Genomic DNA, 23,235 nt, shown 5'->3' on the forward strand with positions numbered 1-23,235 from the left:
TCATGAGTTATGTTCTGTCAAATACCTGATGTCCAGCACTGATGGTTTTTTTTAATTTACGATTCCTGAGAAAGGTGATCTGATTTTGCTCTTGCAGGCAAATAAATGAGTCAGTTTTAAACAATATTTTTTTATTTGAAATGAAGTAACTCAGAGCTCACTGTGCCTTAACTAAGCTCAGAGGTTCTCAAAATATTACATATCAGGAACCACATTTTAATACACATTGTTTCCTGGATGCCTCCCTTTGCATTTGCAATCACTGAGACTCTCTCCTCTCCAAGGGAACCAGGTAAAATCCCTATGGCAACTTCATCTATAGCTTACATGGAAAATTGTCAGGAAAGTAATATATTTTAACAGTCAGTTAATAGGATTTAGCAGCTGAAATAAGACATATCAGATAGTACCATGTGATCATCCAGCTTTCCAGAGACTACCCCCAAGTGCCTGGCAGGCCACCATGGATCCATGGGCCACAATTTGGAAACCTTTGACTTAAATTATTATTAAATGCTGGCTCTTACATTCTATACTTTTTTAGCACAACATTGGCATAGTACTGAACTTTTCCCTGCCACTTTACATTCAAAAATATTTGTATAAAGCACTGATTTTCAGTACATGCCAGCACACTAATCTCTCTACTATATGTGAAACCTGATTCAGGACATGTATGTGCGACTGAACATAAGAATGATAAATATGGAACACTCTGCAGATGGGAGACAATTCTTTATTTTTTGTGCTCTGATCTCAGTAAGAACAAGCCTCTTTTGCATTGGCCATGAGGCCAGCAATTATGCTTCCTGGTGCCAGAGTGTCAAACTCATTGTAATATTGCCACACATGTGTATAAGAACATAAGAATGGCCATATTAGGTCAGACCAATGGTCCATGTAGACCAGTATCCTGTCCTCTGACAGTGGCCAATGCCAAGTGCTTCAGAGGGAATGAACAGAACAGATAGTCATCAAGTTATCCATCCCCTGCCACGCATTCTCAGCTTCTGGCAAACAGAAGAAATAGCTACCATTGAATTTTCCCCTTACTATTACTAGCTCTTATATGGAGCTTTTCATCAGTCGACTTCAAAGCACTTTACAAAAGAGAGCAGTATCATTGTTTCCATTTTACAGATTTATTGCCATCCTACAGAGATCTTATTGCCAGGTACGGCATTCAAAATACCCACCAGCTGCATGAGATACCTCACTGACTTTTTTTAAAATGTGTGAAATATGTCACAGTTGTTTCCAATTTTCAGGCTACAAATGGACCCACTTTTCATTTCTGCAAAATATTTTGATTGAAAATGTTTATAAAAGGTATTATCCAAGTGGTTATCACTGTTCATTTTACCAAAACACCTGGTCTTGATAGACAAAAAATACTGATAATTATTTTGATAGTTTTTTCCAGAAAATTTTCAATAAAAATGTCATGAAAATGTTGAAAAAAAAATGGTATGCCAAATATTTAATTTGGTGGGGGGCAGGAGGGAAGAGTCCCTTTTCCAAGAGAAAAACTTAGTTCAAAATGTTTTGTTTATTTCTACTCATAACTATCTACCAGGCTGGGAAAGTAATCCTCAGTGGGGAATAAGAAGGCAACAAAATGAATGTCCTCTATAACAAACTGCATCTGAACTAAATACAATATGGCAGCTGCCTCCAGTAACAGCAGGCTACTAGAAATGTAAAGTGGAGTGCACTGTAAACCTAATTGTTGCACTTAGAGATTCATAGATTTTAAGGTCAGAACCCACCATTAAGATCACCTAGTCTGATGTCCTGCATAATACAGGCCACAGAATTCCACCCAGCGGTTCCTTCATTAGCCCCAATAAACTGTGGCTAGAGCTAGAGTATATATCTTGGAGGAACAAACAGTCTTGATTTACAGGCTTCATACGATGGGGAAATCCATCACATCCGTTGGTGGTGGGTGGTAGATGATGTGGACTGAGGGAAGAACATAAACCGCTACTATAGACATATATTATGTGTGCTTGCCCACTCATCTCCGGATTCACCACTGGCCTCAGCTCCCAAAGGGAAGACTTGCCGATGCCGAGTTTAATCAGGCCCTGGTGGAACCTGTTTAAGAGTGGAAGAATCATGTGGTTCCACCTCAGGACAGGTGAAGTCAAAAGGCCTATCCCCTGAGGGTGGAGAGGGGTACACTCAGAAAGACGAGAAAAGGACACAGAGGTGCAGCTAGTCCAGAGCCATGATAAAGAGTATCAGAGAAGTCATATGTATGGGGGTCTGATGAGTCCGTTTATTCTTCTTACCGTTGAACAACAGCAGAAGATGGAGGGAGAAAATCAGGGAGCTGCTGGCTCTGCACATTGTATTTTGTGATGGCATTTGCACATTGCATTGGGGGCATTTGTACATGATATTTCAGCAGATTGTTGCAATGTAATAAAATCATATAAAAAACTCTTAAATTAGTATAACAAACATACACAAAAATCCAATGATGGCAAAATCCCTAAAGTTCAGAATCTGGATAAATATCCTAAAGTGCAGATCCTTATCTAAGTCTAGGGGGGCTTCCACCATACACAGCCCTTCCCCCACCACAACCATATATCCATTGCCTTTTCTATCCCAGTGTAATGTTCCCACTTCTACCTCCCCATACAGTGTTAAAGGGCTAGATGCCAATACCCTCAATTCAGGCTGAATAGCACCTTATTCCACAAATAGTCCACTGAAGTCAACAGGAGTATTTACAGAGTACTGGTGCTAAACTATTCATGGAGTAAGAGTTGGAGGTATGAGAGACTGTAGATTATAGACACTTTAAATTTATGAGGTGATAATAGCTCATCTTACTTAATTAGCCTCTTACAGTTTGTATGGCAACTTCCACCTTCTCAGTATGTATATATATATATATATATCTTCTTACTATATGTTCCATTCTATGCATCCATTGAAGTGGGCTGTAGCCCACAAAAGCTTATGCTCTAATAAATTTGTTAGTCTCTAAGGTGCCACAAGTACTCCTGTCCTTTTTAAAATTTATGTTAATGGACCTTAGAGCTCTGGATAGATGCCTTTTAGCAATATAAATCTAAATAAATACACAGCAAAATAAGCAGAGGGAATAAAGCAGAGGGTTAAGTCCTATATTTGGTTGATACTTGAGGCATTGCAGTGTTTCCCAAATTTTTGAAAGCTGCGTTTAGTCTCCCCCCACTCCCTGCCCTTCAGTCAAATTAAACTCATTGTGCCCCTCATGTGTTGTTAAAAGAAATATAAAAGGAATGGTCACTCAAGTAGATTGGAATGCATCCGGTGAAGTGAGCTGTAGCTCACGAAAGCTTATGCTCAAATAAATTTGTTAGTCTCTAAGGTGCCACAAGTCCTCCTTTTCTTTTTGCGGATACAGACTAACGCAGCTGCTACTCTGAAACCTGTCAAGTAGATTGGGTAGATCTTCAGAATATGATGATTTGTGTTTTGAGGAGATAGTTAATGCTGACATTTAAATGAATATCAGTGGCCTTTGAGTTGCCATTGAAATAAATGGGGAAATTCATAACTCAGTGCTACCGTTTCAGGCTCTCTGCAAACTCAGGAAGACATCACTGCATCAGTTACACTCAGGTTATGTTTTAAAGGTTTTCTTCACACCCATAACAACTAGAGACTCCCTTTAAGAAAATTGAAAGATGAAAACCTACAGAACAACTGAGATGCCCATCTTCATCATCCTCCAAGCTAATCCTTGATGCCCATCCTAAGGCTAGGACTCTCCCTACACTTAAAATGCTGTTAGATTGATATCAACTCCCAACCGAAAGTCATTGCTCTGCTTTTTACATATTGGCAATATTAGTACTTATTTTTTAAACTAAAATTTGTGGGTCACAACAGCAGGTTGGGATGGGCAGAGAGAGGCACTGGGAGCATGAATTCTGTTCTGTGCTCTGCGTACTGTGTGAGGGAGCAGATGCTGCATGGATAGCATTATTAGTAACAAAGGGGAAGAGATAGGTTCTGGTGTGGATAAGATGAGGAGATGGGAGGGAGGTGGGGGGTGTGGATTACAGTTAGGGCAAAGTATGCTGTATTCTTAGCCATATCTGCAAAGGCACTGCAGACAGTCTAGGGGTGTATCTGTGTTCTTATGGAAGTTAGGAGACTGAATACCTTTACAAATCTATGCTATGCACGATCATGGTATTTTCTTTAACAGGGAGTCTTTGTCAAGAAAGTCCGAATGTATCATTAGTGTTTGATTTACAGTAGCGTTCAGAAAGTGCAGTCATATCAGGGTCTCCTTTGGCTGTGTTGTACATATATGCTAGAGTAATTAATCTGTGGAACTCATTGCCACAAGTTATCATTGGAGGCCAAGCGCTTAGCAGCATTCAAAAAAGTACTGAATATTTATGAGACCATCCACAGTTATAATAGTAAAGATTTAAAAACTCCAACAGTTTGGAAAGGATTTAAATCCATACGCTTCAGGGCCTAAACCAATCTTTAACTGTGAGGGTTAGGAAGAAATTTTCTCTATGGGCCGCTATTAAGTGCCTTCTGCAGGGTTTCTTATATATTTGGTGCTGGCTAGTGTTGGATAAAGGACACTGGATTAGATGGACCACGAGTTGAAACCAGTATGAATGTTCTTGTGTCCTGACCCAAAGAGCTTTCTGTTGGCTGGCAGGTGGCATGTCTCTAATATGAGTCACTGAACCTTGCAGCTAGCAGTGTCTGCCTCACCTTAGTCCAGCCCCCACACCACAGCACCACGGAGAGAGGGTGGCAGGGCTGCCTGCATGCTATGAACCCTGTGGGCCTGCTCCTGCTCTCACAGAAGGCAGGAGAGAGGAAATGCTCTGGTAAGATAGTGGCAGCAGCAGGAGGGTAAACTGTCTCAGCAGGCTGTCAAGTGTTAGGTATCTCATGTGACAGTCAAGGGGCTCCAACTCTCCTCCCCTTAATATCGCACTGGCCACATGCAGGCAGGGCGAATTCCACTGCAGTTACTCCTCCCCATCCTCAGGGCCATTGAGGTGCCTGCTGAGCCAGCAGCCTCTTTGCTCCCTCTACAGCAGCAGCCAGGGTGTGGGAGGGAGCACAGCCAGTGGGAGGTGGGATGCAAGCATGGGCCCCCAGGTGCTCTCAGCTCACTGCACCCAAATGCCCAGCAGCCCCAGTGCCTCCCCGAGGGATGCAGCCTATTGACTCCTGCAGCCATGAAGTTATCACTCCATCAGGGTAGCATGCGGGCCTGGCAGCGCACGGAGGGGGCAGGCCCTTTTGGGAGGCCTGAGCAAGGAAGGGGGAAAGGGGTTCCTTGTATACGGCCCCCCTCCCACTGCATAAAGACCTGTCACAAGCTGGAAGAGGGGTAGGTAGCAGCAGCAGCGGGAGCTGGGCAGTAGAGGGGCAGGTGGCATCGGGAGGGGGGCATGTCGCAGGCACAGACCAGAAGGAGGACGAAGGGAGCTTTGCCCCGCTCCTCTCCATGCTCCTGAGCAGCAGGGCACAACTGCAGCCCTTGTGACCCTCCCTTCCCCCCAGTGCAGCACTCCTCCCCTCCTAAACACTTCCCAGGCTTCAGGACATCAAGGAGAGAATGAGACAGAGCCACAGCCCCACCTGCCTCTCTGTGCTGACCAGTAGAACTGGTCGGTGATGCAGTGGGGAGCAGGCTGCACCCCAGGAAGAAGAGCAGCAGCAGGCACGCTCCCCTGGCATGACAACAGGGTACACACGGACGTGTTTGCATCTCTAAGGCAGAATTCCTCTTGTGAGCTGTGTGAGAAAGCAGAGGGTACGGGGCAGTGTGGGTGGCCATAACCGCCCCGGGCGAGGGTATGTGTATCACGTGACTGTGTGGGAGAGAATCAGAGACACTTTCTTCTAACACTGAACAAGGAACTTTATTCAAATAAGGAAACATTATCCCTCAGTTTCACAGTAGCCTTTTGCTTCCAGTCTCCCCAGCCTCTTTAGTAAGGAAGCCGGAGACGAGTGAAAGAACCAGAGCACACTGTGCTGCAGCACAAGGCGCGGGTAGCCGCAGGGAAGAGGCAGTCGTGTGGGGAATGGTGCTGAGGCACTTTGCAGTGTGCTCCACACCATGAGTGGGGGAAATCCTCTGCTGTGCTCACTGCCTGGATCTGAGTGGGAGAGGTAATGAGACGTTGTCATGAAGACTGGATTGTGCACTACATACTTTTTCAGAGGATGGAGGGGAAGAGGCAGGGAGGGCCCAGAGTGCTGGGCAAGGCATGCTGAGTCGGTCACAGCAGGAGGCTGGGGGAGAATCCCTGCAAAGGAAGGCACGAGGTGCTGAGTTAGGCCCTGCCCCAGGGGAAGTGGGCATATAGGACAGGTCTGTATGGGAGAGAGCAGCAAGTGCTGCGGTGCTCGCCACCCTGCGTGAGAATCAGCAGGAGATGGGGCACTGGGGCTCTGTGTTCTGCCCACAGCGTAGGTGGCAGACAGGAAGAGAAGCAGATGGAAAGGGTGCTGGTCTCTGCGGTGTGCTGCTGCACATTCTGTGGGTAGGGGAGCTGTGGAGGGAGGGAGAGAAAAGAGGGGGGGATTGGGGCCTCTAGGGTTTTGCAGTATGGGTAGGGGAGCTGCAGGGGGAGGGGGAACAGGGCTATTCCACCAATTTGATGGGCTGTGCATAGGGTGTGGGGCGATGCAGGGGCAGGGGGCTCTGTACACAGGGTGGGTGAAAAAGGAGGGTCCAGTCCAGGACTCTGTGCACAGTGGGAGAGAGAAGAGGCTGGGGGCTCTGTGCACAGGGTGGGGGGAGAAGCAGGGAAGGGGGGTTCTGTGCACAGTGGGAGGAGGCGGGGGGGTACTGCGCACAGGGTGGGGGAGAGAAGCGGGGGGCTCTGTGCACTGGGGGAGGGGGAAGAGGTGCTCTGTGCACAGGGCAGGGGGGCTCTGTGCACAGCAGGAGGGGCGGGGGGCTCTGAGCACAGGGTGGGGGGAGAAGAGGTGTGGGGTGCTCTATGCACAGCGGGAGGGGCGGGGGGCTCTAAGCACGGGGCGGAGAAGCGGGGCAGGGGGCTCTGTGCACAGGGTGGGGGAGAGAAGCGGGGGGGCTCTATGCACAGAAAGAGGGGCTGGGGGGCACTGCGCACGGGGGGGGGGGAAGAGGCAGGGCGGGGGGCTCTGAGCATGGGGAGAGAAGCGGGGCGGGGGGCTCCGCGCACAGGGTGCGGGGCGGGGGGGGGAAGCGGGGCGGAGGCTCCGCGCACAGGGTGCGGGGCGGGGGGGGGAAGCGGGGCGGGGGGCTCCGCGCACAGGGTGCGGGGCGGGGGGGGGGAAGCGGGGCGGGGGGCTCCGCGCACAGGGTGCGGGGCGGGGGGGGGGGAAGCGGGGCGGGGGGCTCCGCGCACAGGGTGCGGGGCGGGGGGGGGAAGCGGGGCGGGGGGCTCCGCGCACAGGGTGCGGGGCGGGGGGGGGAAGCGGGGCGGGGGGCTCCGCGCACAGGGTGCGGGGCGGGGGGGGGAAGCGGGGCGGGGGGCTCCGCGCACAGGGTGCGGGGCGGGGGGGGAAGCGGGGCGGGGGGCTCCGCGCACAGGGTGCGGGGCGGGGGGAAGCGGGGCGGGGGGCTCCGCGCACAGGGTGGGTGAAACACGGGCTGGGGAACAGCAGAGGCAGGCGGGCGGGCAGGAGAAGCCGCGGGAGAGGGGGCCGCGCGCTCCCCGCTGCCCGCGGCCCGGCAGCGCCCGGCGGGGGCGGGGGCTCGCCACACGTTGCGGGCGGCGGCACCAGCGCAGCCGGCCCGCCCCGGCACAGGCGGGGAGGGGATGTGACGAGGCGCTCGCGGTGCATTGTGGGAGTCCACCCCGCCGCTCTGGGGTCGACTTGTTCCAGTTCACACGGCGTCGGGCTGAGCCTAGCGAGCGGGGCGGGCAGACGGGCCGGAGACATAGCGCTGCTGCCGGGAGCCGCCCGGTAAGTCGCCGGCGGGGTCGCTCCCGGCCTCGGCCGTTGGGCTCCGCGCTGCCCGCGAGCTCGTTACCGGGCCGGGGCGGTTGCTCTGTAACGTTCCCGTCTTGCCCCAGGTACAGCCGCCGGACGGGCGCTCCCGGGCTACGCTGCTGGGGGGCGAGAGCGGGCTGCTCGCTGAGCCCGTTGGCAGCTGGGGCTTCGGGGGAGAGAAAAGAGCTTCCTGGGCCCCTTCCTGGGAATAAATCCTCCTAAAGCCACCATCCCCTTCTCCCTGCTCTGCCTTTCGTAAAACCGGGACATCAGCTCCTTGCCCCCAGGGTGGGGACAGGGGCGTGGTGTTCGCGTTGGCCCCCAAGCAGGGGGGTGGTGTTAAGGCTGGAAGGAGTCCAGTTGACACCCGGCATGACAGTGTGTTGCACAGCGATGAAAATGAATCTTGTATGTGTTGAAACAAGCTCTTCCCCCTTCCCTCCTCCCCGGTTTCCTCCTTCTCTTTCCCATCGGGTCATTGGACAGGAGAAGATAATAATGTGTAGCGACTGCCAAAAAAGAATGGCTGAAGAACAGTGGGAAGACATTTTTGGTACATTGCACTTCAGCCTGCGGAGATAATGGCACAAAGTTGTTCTATGATTGCAACATGGGAAGGATGCAGCCTAGAAAGAACTAGCTGACATTTTAAAAACAGAGAGGGAACCTCCAAGTGGGAGAAGTAAATATTGTTCAAGGAATGGATAGGGCACACGTTATTTTAGGACTGTCACTTCTTTTAAAGCCTGTGCAAATCTTCCTGGCAAACACATCACAATCCATGCAGTGTGGGCCTGGGTGTGGGTGTTTCTCACATGGGCTGCACCCTAAATGCATGTGCTGTATTGCATGCTGCAGGTGAATACAGGTTTCTCAGTCTCGGGAATAAGGCATAAAACAAAGTACATGGATTTAACTTGAAAACTGAAGAGTGTGTGTGTGAGAGAGAGAGAGAGGAAAATAAGAGGAGCAAATACACACAAATTGTGTGTATTTAATCTAACAGTAGTCTTGTTTGCAATGCAGTCTTTAGAAGTAACTTTCAGAATGCCATTTATAGTTGTAGCAGACATTTGGGGGCCAGATTTTGTTCAGTTAAACTGGTGTAAATCTGAAGTGACTCATGGAGTTAACTCAAAAAATCAGTGTATGTTTGAATGGTAGCAGCTTATGATTTCATATTTTGACCATTAGAATGAGCGTAACAATTTTTCTTAAGGTTACAGTATAACTGTCATGTAGCAACAGGTGTGTAAGGAACTTTACAGCTGAGGCTTCTCTCCCATTCCTAAAGGTTTATGAGAAATAAATGAGCCAAATAGCAAGTTAGACTGTAATTAGAGAATGAACAACTGGGTTCTTATGCACAGATGGAAATAAGAGATTTAGGCATAAACACTATTACAATTTCTCTGACAAATCCATTTCTGTTATTTTAAATGCTGATGGTTACTGTGAGAATTTATACTGAGTAGACATTACAGGACAATTTCTCTGGACTGCTGTTTTTATTCTGATTTTTTAAGCAGTTGAAGGAATTACCTTTAAATATTTTAGGGCCAAATTTTAATTGCAGGGCACTTTGTTGTTATGCAAAAAGAAAAGGAGTACTTGTGGCACCTTAGAGACTAACCAATTTATTTGAGCATGAGCTTTCGTGAGCTACAGCTCACTTCATCGGATGCATACTGTGAAAATTGCAGAAGACATTATTATATACACAGACACCATGAAACAATACCTCCTCCCACCCCACTCTCCTGCTGGTAATAGCTTATCTAAAGTGATCATCAAGATCATGCTATAACATGGCAAAAATGGTGTAAAAAAAGTGAAACCTTTTAGGCCACTTAAACTCCGAAGTGAAAACTTTATTTTAAATAAAATATTCTTTTGTCCTTTGAGTTGAATGCAAACTGTACACACCAGACCAAATCCTGCTCCACCTTTACAGTGGTGTAACAGAGGAGAATTGGCTAGCTGACATTAACACTGGAAGGTACTCTCAGGTGTTCCTGATTTTAGCCTTGTGTTAACAAAATTATAACTGCTACAAACATCAACATTTAGAAATTAAACATTCAGACATTTACATAAAGTGAAAATAAAATTCTCTTCGTGCTGCAGGGCAAATTCCACTGAATAACAGGGAGCTCCTTAAAAAGACCCATTCTCTGCAGGACGGTTGGAATATTAACACTCCAAAACAGTAGTTTGGATCCAAATTTCCCTCACTGTCAAAATAAGGAAACGATGATGTATATTTCACCTTACCATTTTAAAGGCCCCAGTCAGTCCCCCTGCTCTGCATGCTTACAATGTAAGTATATGACAAGTAAAACAGTTGGAGGAAAGGAGAAGGCCTCAGAATTTTAAGAGCTGTGTTAAGAAGAGGGTCACTGGCCCAGTGAGAAATCTGGGCAGCATTATGCTTGAAAGCAGGCACAGTGCTTTCCAGAGGTCTAAGTTGGGGAAGGGGAGCATAGCTATTCCCCCTCTTTACCCAACCATCCCTACTGGATGTTGCTGGGGAAGAATAGGAGGAAGGGATGGTCTATGGTTCCATCTCCTTCTCCCTTCCCAGCCCACACTGGAGAGACTAATACCGGCATTCATCTTAATATAGTTCTTAACAGTCAAAGGAGTTAAGTGTGAGGATCAAATTGTGCCTGACATCTACTCAGGGGCAGGTCCTTGTACCCTCTCCTCTATTTGTGCACCTGCACAGGGCCAGGCAGTATTCTTGTCTATTTTTAAACTTATTCTACCTCAGGATTTTGGCTGGGAAACATCCACATCAACTGTTTATTGCATTTTTGCCTGCTTCCAAAATAGTGGTTGTGGTAAAGGAATTTCTGAAACATTCTTTCCCTGAAACACATTGTCTGTCTTGACATATATCCCCAATTCTTAAATGGGTCAATGATTTAAAGTCCTTTCTGTCTTAATTTTATGCCTGCTCATGTACATACAGCATTTCTCTTACAAGAGGCTTCCTTTTTCCCCAGTGTCAGCACTTCCAAGAGTGGTCAACAGAGACAATAGTATATTTACATTAGTCTAATTATTTGCAGCAAGAAATGCCCTGCAAGGAATCATAGCACACCTCTAATACCATTCACACAGTCTCATTTATTTATTAAAAGGGAGCAGTTGCCTAAATATCTTGCAGCTTTGTAAAAAGCCCTTTTGTCAATATGCTAAAATTCTGTAACTATTTTCATTCTTGCACACAAACTTAGTGGAAATAAAACGACCATTAGCTTAAAAAAAAGTAAGTTTCCTTTGTTAGAAATATTTAGACACTTTCATTTGTTATGGAACCTCCATAAAATGAACAGCCATGGAGCACTGTAGTTGAGGAGAATTTGTCTTGATAGAGTTTTTCTATGGATGTATCCATTTTTAACTGTATATTTTGGTGTAATGCTTTTAGATGAGAAATGAATGTAGTAGGGTAGTAGTAGTGTATGGGGTTTGTGGCCATTCTTGTTACTTGATTCTTCCATACTGATTGCTGCCTCTTCACAGGCCAATAATAAAAAAGTTACTGCCTCAATAGAGGACTTAGTTTCAGGTGAAATCACGTTGTTATATCAAATCATTGCTTGCTTACTTGCTGATATAACCCTATTTATTATTTGTATTACTAATAGAAGTCTTAGTCAGGGACCAGGAATCCTATTGTACTAGGCTCAAATATTAGAGACCATTTTATTCATGCTTTTAGACACTGTATTTTATAAAGTATTCCTAACTAGCTTCTGATTAGCTGAAGCACAGAGCAAGTCTGCTGTCAAAGATTATCAGACTACTCTTGAAAAGCTGCATTACAGTGAGCAATATACATCAGATGGGATGACAGCATTTACATTGTTACTGATCTGGGATGATGGAAAGAAAAAGAACAGTATTGCAACAGAATTAATCTCTGCTGGAGCAAAAAACAAACATCTCTCTTTTGCCTTGATGGTGAAAGGAGGAGGGTGGGAAAGGCAAATGCCTGTGTTTCATCTTGACGTGTACCCAGTTGCAGAAGAACATTATCCTGTAAAACGTTCCCCTTGATATGCTTATATAAGAGCTAGTGAAATCTGTCATCTTTGTTTGGTGAGTATAATTAACATGTGGCTGTAAGTATCTAATCAGACTAGTCACTGTCTCTGACGTGATTAGTATGAATGCTACTTGCTTGACTAAAATAGTCACTTAGAGTCAGCATTCGATGACTTTTAATAGCAAGTTATTAGCTTGACCCTCTTACCAGACGTTAATTTGGTATTGGCTAAACTAATGTCAAATGCAGGGTATGACAGCCACCTGTTATTACGTACCTTTTTACCAAGATGTGCACTGTGTGATATGAATTGTATGATGCTTAGGCTTTCAAACAAGGAAGACCTCCGTGTGCATCTGGAGTGTATATTAAAAGTGTGCCTTTGACTGCAATGTATGCATTCGTCACATACAGTGTTGAATTCAACCAAGAATATCCTAGCCAGTTTCAAGCATGAATTAAAGAAGTAGAGCTGAATTATCCTGACTTGCAGAGGTACAGCTAAGCATTGAGCTTATTGACCTCAGTGAACTTAAAGCTGATTCACACTGGTGTAGGTCAGAGAAGAGTAAAGCCCATAGCTTGTGTTTATTCTTTTCTTTCTTGTTAGTTATTTTGATGGGGGATGGAATCCTCCTAAGGGCTTGCCCCACTGAAGACAATGGGAGTCTCAACATTGTCTTTGGTGGTTATTAGTGTAAACGTTAAGCTTTTAAGAAAATTCATGGCTGAACCACTGTCTGGTACGTTATTAGGGATCTAACTCATCTAGTCTGTCTTTATCCTTGATCCAGAAGTATCTGTAATATAAATCACATACTTTTGCTCTATGTCAGTGTGTCACAGTCAGAATAGAGTTGTATTCCCTACACATTTGGGGAAGTTTGCCAAATATTGCAATGGAAAGTCAGTGGAGAAAGAAGAGGAATGCGCCTATTTCATGTGTTCTCTGATTTTTTTTTTTTTTTTTTTCAAATCTTGTAACAACTGTTGAGCACTCTATGCAGTTCCTTTTGGTTAGCTTTACCTTGTGTGCAGTGACTCAGCAAACTGCCCTAGGTTTCATGAAAGTTGGCAACATTTCAGAGTTTGTTTTACAGTCAAACTGTTTGTGAGCACCATGTAAAGTAAAATATAATTTTCTTCAGCATCAGACCTATGGCCATTATCTTTACATCTGTATTTTCAATCAGTATGTTTATTTTGGCCATTGCAAGTTAAATCCCTCCTCTGCCTCCAGCCTCTTCCAATCATGTACAAGTTATACAACCTGATACTCGCAAATCCATAGTTAGAATTGAAGGGATCTTTTAAAACTTTGTCTTATTTTTATCCTTTTTATGTTAAGCAGATGCCAGAATAAAGGAGGATATTAGAGCTTTAACTAGGAATTCCCTAAAACTTTTTTGCATTTACAAATTGAGGAATTCCATGTATACATAAAACAAACAAACTCGTCCTCTCAGCTTGCACTATATTTTTCTGATTAGGTAATCAGTTGTTGTCTGATCACCTCACAGTACACTTATTTTTTGATTCTTAGTATAGGTCCATGGTTACAATTAATGTTAGCAGGAGCTACTTGTGGTCATGCGGAAGTAATGTTAAAGCAAGCATAGTATGGAAAAAATACTACCCATTGTGTATATATCACTAGTAGCTAAAATCCTACGCTGTCACATGGATGTGGCAGTTGGACCAAGTAATCCACCATCTGTACATTCTCCCTCATACAGCCAATGAAACTGTTACATGCAGACTAGCTGTAGAGTAATGGTGGTGGTTGGTTGAGTTATCTCTGATATCACAATGGTCTAGCACTCTTGGCATGGCCCAGATACACGCCTTGCACAGGTTTACATCAAAGTTAAAATGGCAGAGAATTTAAAAATTGGATGATAAAAGACCACAGATCCCAGTGATGATCGAACTTGGTGATATTCTGAACAAAGAGAGCTCTCAACCATGCTTGTAGCCGTTTCCATCACTTCACACTGACTCATATATTTTAGGCTTCAGAGTTACACACAGAGTGACAATCCTAGACTCAGTCTTGTTATATACATTACATCTTGAAGGTGCTTACTATGAGCACAGAAGCCTCGAATGTTATACATTAATGGGAAGATTATTCTACTGAGCAAGAACTACAAGATGGGTTGGAAAGCACCAGCCAGGCTCTTTTCTGCTGCCTTTGCTCAAGCCCGATAATGGAAGTTGAATTGATAACGATCGATGACAATTGGCAGTAAGTTAACGACAACCTTAGCATCACTCAAATAGACTTCCTATATCCACAGACAATGACGTAGGTACAATCTGCTTCCACATATGAAGGAATAACTTTCATAACTCACATCTCCATCTCTCATGAGTTGAGTCATTTTCTTGGTGGTAGAAATAAAAGTGTAATGCCATGAGGTTCCATTGTACTGTACATTGTGGCACTCTACCACGACAGTCCATGTAGGTCTTCAGTTTGTATTTTGAAAAATCAGATACGCTGTATTTAACACCAGTTCAGTCAAAATGTCAGAAAAATGCTATTTTGCTACACATTTTACTCTTATGAATTGGGCTCCAAGTGTTAGCCACTCAGGGCTAGATCAAACATGCACCCTCCCTTCCCCCCGGTGCACGCGCACACACACACAGTAAAATCCACAGGGGCACTAAGGGAAGGAAAACTGAGACTCTTTCAGATTCCCCTCCAACCATTCCGAAGGAGAGACTGCCCCATGGAGTAAGTTGCCAGATTGCATAAATCCAGAGACTGGGGCCACCTGTAGAGAGGCTTTGTGGAAACTGGCATCTGTTTCAGTGAAGCCACATTGTCAAAGAATGGCAGCCAAGCTACCAGGGCCTCCATGGGCATGACTGCCCCAGCATCTCCTACACGGGGGGTTTCTCACCTCAGGACACAAAATATAGCCTAAGAAACTCCAGGGTGCTGCTGGGAGGATGTGCTCCCCTGTCCAATACCTCACTGCTGCTCACTGACCTACCCTGTTCCATGTGGGAGGGGTGAGACATGCACTGAGATCTTGGAAGTATGGTCCTACCTGAATTCTTCTGCCCCTTCTCTGGGTGTCAGAGCTATAGGAACAAATCTACAGACACAAGCATTTGGATTGTATATTTTTTCAAAAGTTTCTAGAGCAGAAGTGGGCAAACTATGGCCCGCGGGCCACATCCGGCCCGCGGGACCGTCCTGCCTGGCCCCTGAGGTCTGGGCCGGGGAGGCTAACCTCCGGCCCCTCTCACCGCTGGCCCCCTCACCCGCCCACCTCCCAGGCTTTCCAATAAGCCAGTCCTGCCGCTCTGAGCGGCATGGGGGACGGGGGTTGGATAAGGGGCAGGAGGTTTGCGGGGGCGGGGTCGATCAGGAGACAGGGAGCGGGGGGGGTTGGATGGGGGCGGAGTGTTGGGGGGTCCCGGGAGGGGGCGGTAAGGGGACAAGGAGCAGGGGGGTTGGATGGGGCAGGGGTTCTGAGGGGGCAGTCAGGGGGCGGATGGGGGTGGGGGCCAGGCTGTTTGCGGAGGCACAGCCTTCCCTACCTGGCCCTCCATACCATTTTGCAACCCCAATGTGGCCCTTAGGCCAAAATGTTTGCCCACCCCTGTTCTAGAGGTCCGACAATACTATTTGAAATTAATTGTTTGGCCAAGTATAAAAATATCCCATATGCCAGCCTTTAGAGCGGTATAGCACTCTTCAAAACATAAGTAGAGCCACTCTAAACTTCACTAATGACTAGCAGGCCCATTGCAGGTTAGAGTTTTTCAAATTGGTGAACAGGAGGCAAACTGTAACCTGCTAAGCCAGACTGGGCACTAAAGAAATACAGGCCTTGGAGCCGCTCCTCGTAAGCTGCTGTGGAGTAGCTTTGCAGAAGAAACTTTAGCCCAATGGGTGAAGTAGACTCCATGGAACATTCATATACCCCTGCCAATTGGAGGGTGAGTGGAAAGGAGAATTTATTCAGCCCCAGCATTTTTGAAAAACTGGGAAGTTCTGTTTCACAGGGACTCTCTCTATAGCTGTGGAGGAGCCTAGATTTGCCTCTAAATGAATAATCACCATTTAGAAGCAAGGCTAATGCATCACAAGATGCATTTTTTCCACTTACTGTGACAGTTAATGTTCAGTTTTCATTTATGACCATGCTTCATTCATTAAATGTTCACTTCACTAGTAAATGTTCTGTTGTAGAGTTGGAAAAATGAAGTTCTGGTAATGTGGCATCTCATTACAGCCTCAGCTAATAAATCCTTGCTGAGAGACTGTCAGATGTTTGCATATTTTAGATTGTGTGAACAAGCAAAGTTTACTTGTATTAGTGAAATAGCTGGTATTTTGTTTTCCACCAATAGCTTTGTTTGAAAACTATTTACTGAAGATTCCAGCATAGAATAACACATGCATAAATGTTGCTTTAATTGAATTGCAAGTACTTCAGAACATGCCATATACTTTGGGGATTTCATATTTATAGAATCATAGGACTGGAAGGGACCGTGAGAGGTCATCTAGTCCAGTCCCCTGCACTCATGGCAGGACTAAGTATTATCTAGACCATCCCTGACAAGTGTTTGTCTAACCTGCTCTTAAAAATCTCCAATGATGGAGATTCCACAACCTTCCTTGGCAATTTATTCCAGTTCTTAACCACCCTGACAGTTAGGAAGTTATTCCTAATGTCCATCCTAAACCTCCCTTGCTGCAATTTAAGCCCATTGCTTCTTGCTCTATCCTCAGAGGTTAAGAACAACAATTTTTCTCCCTCCTCCTTGTAACAACCTTTTACATACTTGAAAACTGTTATCATGTCCCCTCTCAGTCTTCTCTATTCCAGACTAAACAAACCCAGTTTTTTCCATCTTCCCTCATAGGTCATGTTTTCTAGACCGTTTATCATTTTTGTTGCTCTTCTCTGGACTTTCTCCGATTTGTCCACATCCTTCCTGCAATGTGGCACCCAGAACTGGACACAATACTCCAGCTGAGACCTAATCAGCAAGGAGTAGAGCTTCTCATGTCTTGCTTACAACACTCCCGCCAATACATCCCAGAATGATGTTTGCTTTTTGTGCAACAGCGTTACACTGTTGACGTATATTTAGCTTGTGGTCCATTATGATCCCCAGACTCCTTCCTAGGCAGTCATTTCCCATTTTGTATGTGTGCAACTGATTGTTCCTTCCTCAGTGGAGTACTTTGCATTTGTCCTTATTGAATTTCATCCTATTTACTTCAGACCATTTCTCCAGTTTGTCCAGATCATTTTGAATTATAATCCTATCCTCCAAAGCACTTGGTATCGTCCGCAAACTTTATAAGTGTACTCTCTATGCCTTTATCTAAATCATTGATGAAGATACTGAACAGAACTGGACCCAGAACTGATCCCTGCAGGCCCCCACTCGTTTTGTCCTTCCAGCATGACTGTGAACCACTGATAACTACTCTCTGGGAATGGTTTTCCAACCAGTTTTTCACCCACCTTATAGTAGCTCCATCTAGGTAGCATTTCCCTAGTTTGTTTATGAGTATGTTAGTTATGTTTGTTCCTTGCTTTCAATGAAGGCCATCTTTTTTACATACCATAATTAGCCAGCTTGCAATGGAGACCTTCAGTACTTCCACACCCAGAAGAGCCCCTGTGGGGAAGAAAAATAATATTTCTCTACTTCTGCTTTTCAGTTAGAAAATGAGAGAAACTAAAACCCACACAGATTTTTTTTTAAACTTCCTCCCCTGCTTTTCCAATGCTTTGGTTTAGTAAAAACATGGATAATATTTTGTTAAAAGTTTGATGGAGTTAGCATCTGTAGAATTGATGGGAACCCAAATTGAGATTATTGGCTGTAAAAATATTTGCTAGTAGGGCTATAGTAGGTAGAAAAATGGTTTATACAATTCCAAGTTGGAGCCGACAAAGAAACCACACCATTTTGCTAAGAGCATGCAACGAGACAGCACTTAGTAGATGGTACTGTTTTAAATAAAGTTTTAAATCTGATTTTTGAAGTCGTGGTTTTAAAAGGGGATGTAAACTAATTTGGGCAATTTCCCAAAGCAACGAGGCCAGCTTTTGCTGTCATATTCACTGATGAGCTGTTATGGCAACTGGCTCAGTTTGGTGGGAGCTAGCAGAAGTGGTTTGATATTTTTTTTCCCCTCCAAGGTTGTCTGACTTTGTTTTTGAACAAAGTCAGTTTCATAACGCTAATATAACCTGTGTCAAAATGAATAGTCTAGAGCTAGATTTTGTTTGCCTTCAGCAGGCAATAAAACACTCATTGATTTCACTCAGTCTTTCGTGCAGGTATTGAATTGTTGAGGAATACAGCCCTCCGTGCAAGTGGGAGGGAAAGAGCATGTTCATTAGATGTTTAAAATAAGGTCGTAGTCATAAGAAGTAATCCTAATTTGAGACTGATGCAATCTGGTGCTCAGTGACTAGTTGGGATTTAAAAGTCTGCAAGGTATGTCAGCACATATCAGAAGCCTTATAGCCAAAGTTGCAGAATTTAAAAATATGGTTGGGTGAACCTGTTTTACCTAATTTTGAACTCAGTCATTGTGTGTTTCAAGTTTGACACACATGGTATTAGGTTTGTGTTCCACTGTAAAGAGATTGCACAGAAAAAAAAAATCCAGTTGAAGAACAGAATGAAAAATGGAGCAGAGCATTAGCCGAGTGAAGAATAAACACAAAATGTGAAAAAAGGAGAGAAAAAAATTTACACTGAAAAACCTGTCTAACAGCTGCTCATTTGTGCCAGGCTGGATTTGGGGCAGGAGATGGGAGGACTAGGGGCTGTATCGCTAATAGACCATTGGTTTCCGTCTGGCTAATAAAATATTTTTTTTAAACTCAATCTCCTTTCTGAGAAAAAAAATCTCATTACTATATGTATATTATGGGGAGCAGTGGTGGGGAGGAGAAGAGAATCATGAACTGGTTTTACAAACCGGTAGCCCAACCCCCCAAAAATATTTTGGGAACTTGGGAGCTCTCAGGCTCTATGGGGCTTTGCCTGTTTCTGTTTAAAAGTTATACTCTGGCAAGTATCAAAAGGTAACAAGGCATTTGCCAGAAGTATCAGCAGCAGGTTTCTGTACTGCAGTAAATTAAAATACGGTTATCAGACATCTGTCGTGTGTATAGACTAGTCATATTAAGGGGAAGAAAGGAATCAGATTGAATTCCTGGAGTCGATGTCTCAGTGGTTTGAGCATCAGTTTGGAGACAGCTAGATTCCTATGAGTTCATCTCATCCCTCTGTCCTTCCAAAACAGCTAAACTACAGGAGTTATAGTTCACTATGCATGGGTCTTCTGCGGAACTTTAAACTGAGTACTGCTCTTCTGCAGGGACCTAGAATCATACAAGTATAGGGCTGGAAGGGACTTTGAGATTATCGAGTCCAAGGTTTCTCAAACTTCATTGCACTGTGACCCCCGCCACAAAATTGGACAACAAAAATTACTACATGACACCGGGAAGAGGGACCGATGCCTGAGCCCCACTGCCCCATACGGTGGGGTCAAAGCCCAAGCTCCACCGCCCTGGGGAGGGGCCAAACCTTGAGGGCTTCAGCCCTGGGCTGGGAAGTTGCAACCTGAGGCCCGTCGCCCAGGGCTGAAGCCAAAGCCTGACTCCTGCCACCCAAGGATGAAGCCCTGGGGCTTTAGCTTCAGCCCTGGGTGGTGGGGCTTGGACTTTGGCTTCAGGCCCGTGCGCCAGCAAGTCTAACGCCAGCCCTGGTGACCCCATTAAAATGGGATTGTGACCCACTTTGGGTGCTGAGCCACAATTTGAGAACTGCTGAGGTAGGGCCCTTTGTACCTAGACATCTGTTGCTTGTATATCTGGCCTTAACAATAATTTAATCTGGATAGGCATTAGTGCAGGCTGTTACCCAGTTTTGTACACACACAATCATGGTAATTGCACCTACACATTAGCAGCACAATTATATACTGTACTTTGAAAATCTAGCCAATGGCTTTTTCCATAAGAGTAGAGGTTTGCTTTGTCTTTGGTCAAAATTTCCCCCCCCTTAGCTCTCAAGCCCTGTTTTACTATGACTGCCATGATTCACCTCAGAGATGGCTGCATTCAGTGATATTTATCTATGGTAAAATCCTTTAGGATCTTCAAGGATAAGAAGAAGCTCTAGATGAATGTAAATATTGAAAGATCTGATTTCTCACCAGCCAATCTCTGGATCACACATTTTGTATTCTAAACAAAGTTATGGCAAGTAAACTTCACCATTTTAAGGAGTTCAGAGTAGCAGCCGTGTTAGTCTGTATTTGCAAAAAGAAAAGGAGTACTTGTGGCACCTTAGAGACTAACCAGTTTATTTGAGCATAAGCTTTCGTGAGCTACAGCTCACTTCATCGGATGCATCGATGGAGTATCCACTATAGAACAACTTGTAAAACTTTATGTGGATAAGTTTTAGGCACCTTTGATACAACTCTAAAATGCCAACTTCAAAGTAACAGTTCAACATAGCTAAAATTCAGCATATGACATTTTAGCAGTCAAAAAATCTGTTGATTTTGTCACTGATGAAAAAATGAGTTATTCTTGCATCTATGGAAAGAGTACAATAGTCATCTGAAAGCATTAAGTGTTGTATTCCTTACTGGTAACCTTATCTTTTCCTTTGTTTACAGTGTGCTGTTCTAGACCCAATATAGACAAAATGTCCAGCAGGGGTGGAAAGAAGAAGTCAACCAAGACTTCCCGCTCAGCGAAGGCTGGAGTCATATTCCCTGTAGGAAGAATGCTACGTTACATTAAGAAAGGTCACCCAAAGTACAGAATTGGTGTTGGTGCCCCTGTGTACATGGCTGCTGTACTCGAATACCTGACTGGTAAGTTTAATAGAACAATGCAAAATAGCAGCAGTGAGAATTAATAATGCATAAACAGAATTCCTACAATATGCAAGCAATCAGAAAAACTAGTTCTGCAGATTTATGAAAGGCTAAAATAAGATCTAGTTCAGTTGTACCTATAGGCCCAAACTACCAGGTCCAGACCTAGATCAAAGTTTCCTTATTTTGACGGCATTCCAATCCAGGGTTTTGGTTTAGTCTGTTATAAAATCCTTATCTTGCGCATAGCTTTTCTAAGGGTTTCTCATGGACCTCAGTGAGTGTTAATTGAACCCTCAGTGCTGTACTTCTGTTTGGTCCCATTCTTGCACCTAATCTTTTTGTTCGTGTTGTATTTGTCTGTTAGAATGTAAGCTCCTTTGGGCAGAGGACTTGTCGTCTTCCATGTTTATACAATGCTGGGTACACTTTCAGCATAGTACAAACATGAGATGTATCTTAACTTCCAAATTCAATCCTTGTTGGAGGTGAACTGATCATTTTTGCTGATTATGAAGTTGAGACATATGCTTTACAGTTAGACTTAATCAGCAAACTTGTGCTTGTGCACTCTATCCAGCTGCACCAAATCAGCACAGCTTATTTTCATTTATAGTCTTTCTATTGCTCCCATCATTGGAGTGCACAAGGACCTTAGAAGCAATTAAATTATCCTCATAATGCCTTGTTGGGGTAGGTAAGTGCTATTTTCCCCATTTTACAGATTAGGACTTTGAGTTGCACAGAGATTACCTAACTTTCCTGTGGTTTCATAGGATTTGGCAGAAGTAGAAATAGAATCTGGATCTCCCAAGTCCAAGTGCAGTTCTTTACCTACAAGACACTCCTCCCTGTCTTAGAAGTTTCACATTTGCTTCTAAAAACATTCTCCCTCTGACATTAACTTGAAATTAATCTTAAATGTAATGAAAAAAGAACAGGAGTACTTGTGGCACCTTAGAGACTAACAAAGTTATTAGAGCATAAGCTTTCGTGGGCTACAGCCCACTTCATTGAATGCATAGAATGGAACATATAGTATGAAGATATATATATATATACATACAGATAAGTTGGAAGTTACCATACAAACTGTGAGAAGCTAATTAGTTAAGATGAGCTATTATCAGCAGGAGAAAAAAACTTTTGTAGTGATAATCAAGATGGCCCATTTAGACAGTTGACAAGAAGGTGTGAGGATACTTAACTTAAGGAAATAGATTCAATATGTGTAATGACCCAGCCACTCCCAGTCTCTATTCAAACCGAAGTTAATGGTATCTAATTTGCATATTAATTCAAGCTCAGCAGTTTCTCATTGGAGTCTGTTTTTGAAGCTTTTCTGTTGCAAAATTGCCACCCTTAAGTCTTTTACTGAGTGGCCAGAGAGGTTGAAGTGTTCTCCTACCGGTTTTTGAATGTTATGATTCCTGATGTCAGATTTGTGTCCATTTATTCTTTTGCGTAGAGACTGTCCGGTTTGGCCAATGTACATGGCAGAGGGGAATTGCTGGCACATGATGACATATATCACGTTGGTAGATGTGCAGGTGAACGAGTCCCTGATGGCGTGGCTAATGTGATTAGGTCCAGTGATGGTGTCACTTGAATAAATATGTGGACAGAGTTGGCATCAGGCTTTGTTGGAAGCATAGGTTCCTGGGTTAGTGTTTCTGTTGTGTGGTGTGTGGTTGCTGGTGAGTATTTGCTTCAGGTTTGGGGGCTGTCTGTAAGCGAGGACTGGTCTGTCTCCCAAGATCTGTGAGAGTGATTTTTAGGGCTAATAAACTTGACGTTGTACACTGAATTTAAATAATCAGGAATAAACCACGTGCTCAGATTGGTTTATGGAGCCTGTGCATATGGGTTAGAAACTTCAACAAGAATCAAGATTCAGCAGAACCAAATTGGTGCAAGAGGTCTAAATTACTAGCAGTAAGGGCAAATGAAAAACCTGCTTCGGTTCTTATCTCTCTCTGTCAATACTTCCACTTAGTAATTGTTTCATTTGGTCCTCTGCAAGTGGTCAACAACTGATGCTTTAGAGGAAGGTATGCCATCTCTATAATTTACTTGATCAGCTGGGCAAGGGGAGGAGGAATTAATTTAACTGCCTTTTCATGAACCTAGCAGCATGTAGTAAAGCATGTGACTTAAGCCTGCGTTTTTTGTGTGTGTGTGTGTTTTTTGTTTTTTTTTTTTTAAGTTAAATTGATGTTGCTCTCACCACCAAGACTACTCCTGCTTGCGGTGATCTCAGAGTAGCTACAGACACTGCCACAGCAGATGCTGGAGGTAG

General features: G+C 44.6%; 1 protein-coding gene across 8 annotated transcripts in view; it reads left to right on the forward strand.

Annotated features, from left to right (window-relative positions):
• Positions 1 to 7,811: 7,811 nt before the first annotated feature.
• LOC102937851 (core histone macro-H2A.1) overlaps positions 7,812 to 23,235 on the forward strand; it is a 71,448-nt gene continuing 56,024 nt past the window's right edge. For 4 of the 8 annotated variants that reach the window (XM_007053576.3, XM_007053578.3, XM_007053577.4 and 1 more), the window contains exons 1-2: positions 7,812 to 7,953; positions 20,733 to 20,933. In XM_007053576.3, the coding sequence (XP_007053638.1) occupies positions 20,762 to 20,933 (172 nt within the window). In that variant the 5' untranslated portion in view covers positions 7,812 to 7,953; positions 20,733 to 20,761. Of the gene's footprint in view, positions 8,064 to 20,732; positions 20,934 to 23,235 lie in introns of all 8 variants that reach the window. The other 4 variants (XM_037905961.2, XM_043552817.1, XM_043552818.1 and 1 more) reach the window with 2 other exon arrangements.

This window comes from Chelonia mydas, chromosome 8, assembly GCF_015237465.2.
Source record: "Chelonia mydas isolate rCheMyd1 chromosome 8, rCheMyd1.pri.v2, whole genome shotgun sequence".
Taxonomy (NCBI): Eukaryota; Metazoa; Chordata; order Testudines; family Cheloniidae; genus Chelonia; species Chelonia mydas.